Below are 8,921 nucleotides of genomic sequence, written 5' to 3'. Positions count from 1 at the left end.
TTTTTTAAATTTAAATTTTTTAATTTAAAAATTGTATATTTCTTTTACTTTAGTTAGAAACTTACTGCATTTTTTCACGTTCTTCTTCTTCAAGTTCCCTTTTTGATTTTTCTTTCTTTTTCTCAGCTACTTTTTGAGTAGTTTGCGAAACTTGAGGTAAAATGATGTCAGAATCATTTTCATGCTTTATTTCGTTTTTAATTTGTGTAAGTGGAGGATCCATTAAAAAAGGTTCGTCTTTATATTCCACGGTTTTACCTTCATTCTTGGCATTTTCATTTGTAGAACAAGATATTTCTATATCCTCCGTTTCATCAGCTATATCAGAATCGGAGTTGTTCGAATGAATTTCAAACTTAACAGGGTTGGTATCCACTTCCTTTTTCAATATATTATCCATAAGTTCTTCTATAGAATACTACTATGTAACTTCAATGGTCCTGGTTTGTTTTGCACTGTTGGTTAGATTGATTTAAAATACTTTGGTAATCAATTAATTTAAATTTACTACATACCCTTAATAATATTTAATATTATGACACCATGGAAAGAACAAAAATAAATAATTATGTGTAAACTCGTTATTGAATATTACAGAAGTGCACGATTCGACCTTGACTACGGCAAGCGACACAATTTTTAGTGCACTCCAACGGCTATTTCTAAAAGTTTCTGCTTCAGGAATGTTCTAATGGTGGCACTAGCATACAAAGTCTAGTCAATAAATCACGTTTCGAGTTTTGACAATATTATTTTGTTTAATCGCGAAAACAATCGTGAAATGTACAATGAAGTACAAAATATGAATTAACTGTGATGTGAATATATTAAACGGCTCGATATTTTGTGCGAATCGTGTCGAACGACTTACAGCTTCATTGTTCGTGCAAGTGTGTAGGTATTCGAATGGATAGTTAGTACAAAATTCATGTGTTTGTATTGTATTTGTTATCGTTTACAGTGAAAAGATAAAATTGCTATTGTGCCGGATTTACCTACAGTAGAATTTGACACCTAAGGTTAGTTATTTCAGGTTTTAATTATAATTCATTTTAAGCATTTTTTCATTCTAATTGTAAGCTCATAGCTCAATTCCCTAAATAATCAACAGCTGTTCTAACAGAGAACGATTTATTTTGGACGGTGTCGCTAACTAACTAACTGGCAACAAAAATACATTATGTATATGAAATGCTGTTCTTGGAATAGTTATTTGCACTTTGTCGGGATTTTTTATTGAAATTTTCGTATTCGTTTGCAGTTCTTCAGCACATTCTTTTTTGCTTTTTTTTCTCGTTTGGAAACTATTGGTACCAGCGTTGCCTTTCTTCTGTAACAGGTCAGAAACGTCAATACGGTTAATAAATTGTTTTATGGAGCATTGACCAACACAAACACCATATGAAACCATACCTTGCCAAAGAAATGTACATATATTTTCTTCATAGCAGTACGTCGATGATAGTTTTGCAGAGTGTTCTTTTGATAGCTTGCTGTTTAAGTTTATAGCTAGATGTTTTAAGTACTTAACAAACCAAACAAATTGATGAAGGTATGTGCATTAAAATAAACAAAAAAGTTGCTTAACCGGTCTAGTGATTTAGGGAGAACGGTGCATTAGTTTGTGGGAGGCCTAAATTTAAAAATAAAGACGATTGTCGTTTTTGCAGAGATGTAATCCAATAGGATTTAAGTTTTTTATATTCCTTTGAACTCTAAGGCGGTTACAGTAGTGTATATATTTTCCCTTTTTTTTCAGATTACACAAGTTCAAAGTGTCTAGTGAATGGGGCACTTGCCCCAAGTCTTTTGCACTGGCTCCCACCTCATTTACCACCATTACCCCGCTAAACACAGAAGGTAAGTTTTTTTACTTTTTCAATGATATAAAACAATTGGCAACTCTGACGACTTTCACACTCCATCTCTTGATATTTTATGGCGCTTTACGACTAAGTTTGAGATGGCGCTGGAAAGCTTATTTCATACAGGGCGTTTATATTAACTTTTACGCCAAGTAGAACAGCTTTTATAGTTGGTCTGTTTAAAAACACGTAACCCGTAAAGTTTTCGAAGCGTTGAATTAGCAATTCGCTACTTTCATTGCTTCGGTGATTTTTTAACGGTTGGTTGCACTATCAGAACAACGTACCTATTCCTTGATTTATTTTTATCTACGTTAATTAAAAGTACAGATCGTATTTTGTTATTTATTTGAAATCATTATAATGGTTTGGGAAAGTGAAATTAAAATAATGTATTGTAGATAAGTAGGTACTTATTTATTGTTAAAAAGGAAATACATGTTGGGATTGTTTAGACGGAACACCTTGTATATTGTTAATACAAACACCCTTATGACGTATTGTATGTACCTACATATATTATTATTACTGGGCCATTGTCTAGGTGAAAGTTAATGGTGCATTATTTGATATACCATAGAGGAAACGCATTGACCCTTTTGAATTTCAGCTTTCACCCCTTAAATAGATATAAGCAGTAATTATTAACGTGATTGTTTCTTGTTGCTTTTGTTTTATTTTTATTATCGTTCTGGAAACGCAACATGTTATGATGAAAGAACGCTTAATATGATAATAAGATAAAATTAAGAAATTTTTAATATTCTAGAGCACATTCGCATTACAAAAATTAATTGATTTTTAAAACCTTGTTTATTACTGATCAGTGTATTAATCCTTGTGATCAGCATAAAGGGTCTGTATTTAAACAGTGACTCATAGTAAGGTTGGGGTAGGTGTTTTCAAATGTTTGTAAATTAACATAGAATTATCCTTACACTAAATAATACTAAGATTACAATTGTAATTAACACATAAAAGTTATTTTAAATATATGTTTTGGATGACTGGCTACGACTAATTTTAGAGGTGGTTAAAACTAAGTGTTTAAATAATTGTAAGTAGAACGAGAAAAAGCTTTTGTCATAAAAGGTAGTGAATATCACGAAAATTATTTTTCATGCATGTCGGTGCTCTTGTTCGATAAAAGTTATACCCTCTTCTTAGTCATAAAGTAAATTAACATAGGAAAATCAAATATGTTCCACTTTTCCATTCGCGAGGTGATTTTTTGTAGATGACACACCGTTTAAGGGAATGTATGTTTACTAGAGTAAATACATTGATGCATAACGATTCTTACGATTAGGTCTAAATAGTGAGTCACCATCAGCACGTCCTTATTAGAAAGGAAAACGAAGAACACTTACGATTAAATGAGCTGGTTTAAAAACGATCTTTTAATCATGAAAGTTTATATTTTACATTATGTTTGGGTCTTGCAAGATCAGTTAAATAGTTTTCGGCACACTATCAGTTAGCTGCTGTAATTCATGGAAAGTCATTATCATTATTAGTATCACTGGTAGTCGCGTGCTCTCTGAGTGGCACGTAGCGCGTGATTAAAGACAACATTGTTACCAAAGAATTCTCTATTGTTGTGCTGTAACAATTGAACTTTATTGAGATTGCGCTGTTGTTTCCCAATGGCAGTATCTTTTGCGCATGCGACGCGTCATTGTTGTCACCGAGTGCAAGTGATGGTGCAGTGCGCTCAGCGCTCACCGTTGTTTCGCTTAGTAAGTGCTACTTGTTGGTTTGTATCGGACAGTGGTCGTTGCGAATTTTTGTCGAAACGCACGCAACAAGTGCTATTTGTTTGGCGCGTGCTGTACGAATAATAAAATAAATTAATACGTCGTGATTACCGAGATAATTAATTGGAATAGGGATTTATTATTTGTTGTAAAGCGTTCGTGTAACATTTTAAATAATGTAAAATAGTGAAAGTGTTATTGGTGGTCTTTCAAATGTTCCACGCTAAGTGCTAGAAGTGTCGCATGTTGTAATATGCAACAAAAGGTGCGGTTTCAAAGGGCACAAAGTAAAGGATATGTTTCCTCGTAATTTTTAATAATGATAAATAAGATTTTGTTGTACCATTTTTGTGTACTTATTTTACCAATTGAACTGTGAGAACAGTTTTGCGGAGTTCTCAATAAAAGGCAAACGTAACCTTTATCGTCGTTTTTACTTATAAACAATTAGTTGGTCTTAGTTTGTTGTTTCACGACAGATTATAAAAATAAACGAATATTATAGAGAATAGAGCTAATATATAATTTCCAATTACGTTATGTTAATTGCTCATATGTTACCAACCGACTTAAACAAAAGGAGGTTCTCGATTAATTGATTTTTTATGTGTAGGTAATTTTAATTATACTTTTTTTTATTGGATAGGGATACCTACTCGTTTTAAATTTCTTAATTGAAATTTGTACCCATAAGAAAAGCATTGAAGTCGTTTTTCGTACTTCAGTAGAATATTTAATTTAAATTATGCTGTTTGGTAATGAAAAAAGGGTAAAAACAGTACCTGCCTATTTAAATATTCACTTTAGTAAAAAGTAGGTATAATTTTGTTATTAAATAATTAAAGTAACAAAACTGTTAATTGATTTTAACTTTACAGTTATATATAATGTACTACTTATATTAACAAAATTGCTATGTGATTATCCATACATATAGGTCATATATGTAGATATATTACATCGACTTTTCTATAAAATGTGAAAAAAATTATTTCCAAATGGAACTATTGTACCAAGAACTAAGACCACAAAATTGTTTGTAGATGATACCTGTAGAGAGATAGAGACTGGTATTAAAAAACAATTCAATTTTCAGAAGTTACCAGCTATATAGAGTGGGAAAATGTGAGCCTTGCGTTATTTGAAACATTAAATAATTAATTGGTGTAACATCGTTAGTACAGTACAGTGTATTAATTAAAGATTAAAGACAAGAAAAACATATTATCTATATCTCCCAATAAAGTAGAGAATGTAAATAACGTGAGTGTGCCTGTAGTGTTTTGTAATCATTTCAACATTATTGACGCGTCCTCGGCGTCGATAATAAACAGTGGACGTCGTACCCCTTTGTATGTCTCCATACAGTCGTTACCGACCGCTGTGCGGTTCGGACACAATGACCGTCTTACAGGCACCTGGGGGCGGTTGTCGACCTGCTGCCAGTGCCACGGCCGCATGTCGATTTTTGCGATGGATCTCGAAATTAGGACCGCAAACCGGGCATAAGCCGGGTGAGTAAACCTTACCGTAATAAACCGTAACAAGAACTCGCTAGAAGACACCAAACTAGCACGACCTATTTGTTTTTTGTTTCTTATTTGAAAAGTGTTTTATAATTTGTCGTTAACTTGTTACCAAATCCAAAAATGTGTCACCCCAGCTGGTTACTAGAAAAAAGCCGAAATGCTATTTGGATAACAAGCTGTAAAGATGGTATTTTCACCCATTTTATCGTTAGACTATCCAGCTAAAAACAACTGGAGAGCCTTACTGTATCTCGAAATAGAAAAGACGTAGGGGAGACTGTAAGGGCAATAATTTGTAGCTGCTTTGTCACTGAAAGATTGTTTTTGCCACGTTTGTCGTTAGCTTATCCTTCTAGCAAAAAAGGACTAAAGAACTGTAAAAAGGCGTAGAGAAGTACTATAAACGCTATAAACTGTAGCTGATTTGTCGCTGAAAGATAATAGTTTTAAGTATCCATTTTGTCGTTAATGTATCCTCCAACTGTCCGGCGAAAAACTGGTAGAGAGCCGTCAAGGTGGCACTACATGTGCCAGTATCTCAAAATAGAAAAGTCGTAGGGAAGTACTGTAAGGACTACAATTTGTAATTTCACCAATTTTATCGTTAGCCCATCCTTCAGATGTCTAGACAGAATAGGGGTAACGTAACCCGAAGTAGAAAATGCATATAGAAATACTGTGAGAGCTACAATTCGTAGCTGATTTGTCGCTTCAAGATGGTACTTTTACTTATTTTGTCGCTAGTGTATTCCTCAGCGAAAAACTGCTAGAGATCCGCCAAGCTGGCACTACATGTAGCGTATCTCGAAATAGAAAAGTCGTACGGAAATATTGTAAGGACCATAATTTTTAGCTGATTTGTCGCTGAAAGATGGTAGTTTTATCAATTTTATCGTTAGCCTATCCTTCAGATGTCCAGCGAAAAACGACAGAATAGCGGTAACGTAACCCGAAATAGAAATACTATAAGAGCTATATTTCATAGCTGATTTGTCGCTGAAAGATGGTAGTTTTAATTTTATCGTTAGCCTATCCTTCAGATGTCCAGCGAAAAACGACAGAATAGCGGTAACGTAACCCGAAATAGAAATACTATAAGAGCTATATTTCATAGCTGATTTGTCGCTGAAAGATGGTAGTTTTAGCTATTTTATCGCTAGTGTATTCCTCAGCGAAAAACTGCTAGAGATCCGCCAAGCTGGCACTACATGTAGCGTATCTCGAAATAGAAAAGTCGTAGGGAAATATTGTAAGGACTATAATTTTTAGCTGATTTATCTCTGAAAGATGGTAATTTTACCATTTTTATCGTTAGCCTATCCTTCAGATGTCCAGCGAAAAACGACAGAATAGCTGTATTGTAACCCGAAATAGAAATACTAAAAGAGCTATAATTCGTAGCTGATTTGTCGTTGAAAGATTGTTCTTTTACCTATTTTATCGCTAGTGTATTCCCCAGCATACCAGCGAAAAACAACTGGGCAGCTGCTAAGCTAGCACTACACGTGGTGTATCTTCAAATGGAATAGATTGTACATAAATACAGTCAGGACTATAATTTGTAGCTAATTGTCGCTGAAAGATGAAATTTTGTCCAATGAATAAACGATTACAAAGCTGCTAAACTGGCGCTACACATAGCGTATCTCCAAATAAAAATTAAGAAAAGAAAACGATGGGGGGGGGGCTTCAAGCTTGCACCACATGGAGCGTATATCACAAAATAGAAATGTCGTAGAAAAATACTGCAAGGAATTTGTTAGGTTAGTATTTCGTCTAGTTTTCTAGTAACCGGCTGGATTGATAAATTTCTGGATTTGTTAACAAACTAGTGACAAATTATAGTGCATTTTAGAAAAAACAAGTTTATAGTTCTATCTTGAAATTCGTACCTTTCGTAAAATGTACAAGAATTACGTAGTATGTATTACGTCACGGCGAATATTATATAGTAAGTAATACATTTAATGCGGAGAATAATGAATTAATAAAAAAGGTACCTAATCGTTTTTTGGTGTCCTAATGTTTTTTTGATAACAAAACCTGTGGCTTTTAAATAATAACAATATAATTATACGTGTAATAACAATATTATGTATCATAAATAACCTTACGAGGTTGCGCAAGTTCTATGTTAAATATTTAACCGCAATGTTTGCGCTCTCTGCGTATCAGACGGGGAGTAGATACCTAGTTTTATTTATGTGATGTAATATTACGATTAAGTTTACGTAATAAGAGATGAATATTACTAGATATAACACAATTAAGTGTATCATAAGACGGTTTTATTTTCCCGAGCGAGATCGTGTTTTTAAACGTAAACTTCGCGCTAAAAAGTACTTAAAATACTTTTTTGACCCGTTGAAGTCGGACCTGGATACACAGAATTGTGACCTATTCACCTGTTCATATATAATTCATAAATAGGGCATTTATTTTGTAGAATTATTGATAGTCGTGTTCTCAAATCGGATGGTACAGTAGTAGGTGCGGAGTGTGATTACTTTTTTCGTAAAAAATTCCTTAATACAACCCTGTTCTTTTCCACGGATATCGGGATAAAATGAGGCCAACATTACTTAAAATAACCGCTGTAAATTAGCACTATTTATATCGATGTACGGCAATATAACATTTAAACTATTACTGCATCTGCTTACGAATAAATTGGTTTTAGTGTTTTCTATAACTATTTGATATAACATGAGAGATACATGATTATATACAACTATTGAAAATTAATAAATTATAAATTTTATACATAATGATTAATATCTTACAATTAACCGAATGGTTCTGTAGGAAGTTGCCAAGGTTTGTACATAGTTCTTAGAGTTACAAAACACGAAATGGTTATTTAGTCATTTTACTTTAACTAGTATAATTGCCCCCCATACGCAATCGGCATTCGAATCGGTTCCTGGTTATTCGAGTTGCGATCGACACTACTTACATAGCTTTCTTTATTGTAATTATTTCGTTATTACCCAAGTAACACAAATAAAATCATGTCAGCGTGCTTCACTGCACGCGTGTGCATCATCACATAGTGTTACAAATAGTAATATGATTATGATTGCAGAATATAAAATCCTCGAAATTTGACAGGGTAATTTATCATAAAGCATTCGCCTTTTTTAAATTGAAAAGCTGATTTTTTCTGGCAAGTATACACACATATACCAGTCAAATCGTAATCTTTTTTAATCCGGGATATTAAACAAGGTAGAAAAACACTTGAAATGTGACAGAATAGAGAGATATTTTCCAGAAACCTGAGTATCTAAACATGATTACAGTTAAGTCCATAATTAGAGAATTATGTAAAACGTATTGTCTTTGTCAGGATTACATTGAAAGTAATTCCCGCACTGATTACGTATTTGTCTTAATAATATTGCTTCTGTATTTTTTATTTTCTTCAGAAAGTTACAAAACGAGGCAATAAGTTTTTATTTATTTTACTTCAAATTTGTATTAAAAGAGCTCTGTGAACCTGGCGCCACAATGTCCCAAAAGTGAATTTAGAAAATGCCAAGATTAGGGGCTTTTTAGGGGCTAATTTTGTGCCAAGGTTACAAATTAGGGGCTTAGAAAATATATAGATATTCAAGATTCAATAATGGTGTGCTAGCTTAAAGTGAAGTAAAATGCTTATCGACTATAGATCTGAATCCACCCTAGAACGAAAAATTAGCATAAAACGGGTACCTGAGCATAAAAAGAGCAGGGAATCAATGATGAATCAATTTATGCTCAGGTACCCG

General features: G+C 33.4%; 1 protein-coding gene across 7 annotated transcripts in view; it reads left to right on the top strand.

Annotated features, from left to right (window-relative positions):
- Positions 1-736: 736 nt before the first annotated feature.
- LOC108744586 (serine/threonine-protein kinase tricorner) overlaps positions 737-8,921 on the top strand; it is a 115,550-nt gene continuing 107,365 nt past the window's right edge. For 2 of the 7 annotated variants that reach the window (XM_018480439.2, XM_018480442.2), the window contains exons 1-2: positions 3,592-3,887; positions 4,719-5,136. In XM_018480439.2, the coding sequence (XP_018335941.1) occupies positions 4,977-5,136 (160 nt within the window). In that variant the 5' untranslated portion in view covers positions 3,592-3,887; positions 4,719-4,976. Of the gene's footprint in view, positions 1,020-1,460; positions 1,553-1,759; positions 1,861-3,590; positions 3,888-4,665; positions 5,137-8,921 lie in introns of those variants that run through there. The other 5 variants (XM_018480441.2, XM_018480445.2, XM_018480443.2 and 2 more) reach the window with 5 other exon arrangements.

This window comes from Agrilus planipennis, unplaced genomic scaffold (genome assembly GCF_000699045.2).
Source record: "Agrilus planipennis isolate EAB-ADULT unplaced genomic scaffold, Apla_2.0 scaffold47, whole genome shotgun sequence".
Taxonomy (NCBI): domain Eukaryota; kingdom Metazoa; phylum Arthropoda; class Insecta; order Coleoptera; family Buprestidae; genus Agrilus; species Agrilus planipennis.
Note: the sequence above shows the minus strand (reverse complement) of the source record. Positions and strands in the feature narration are given on the sequence as shown.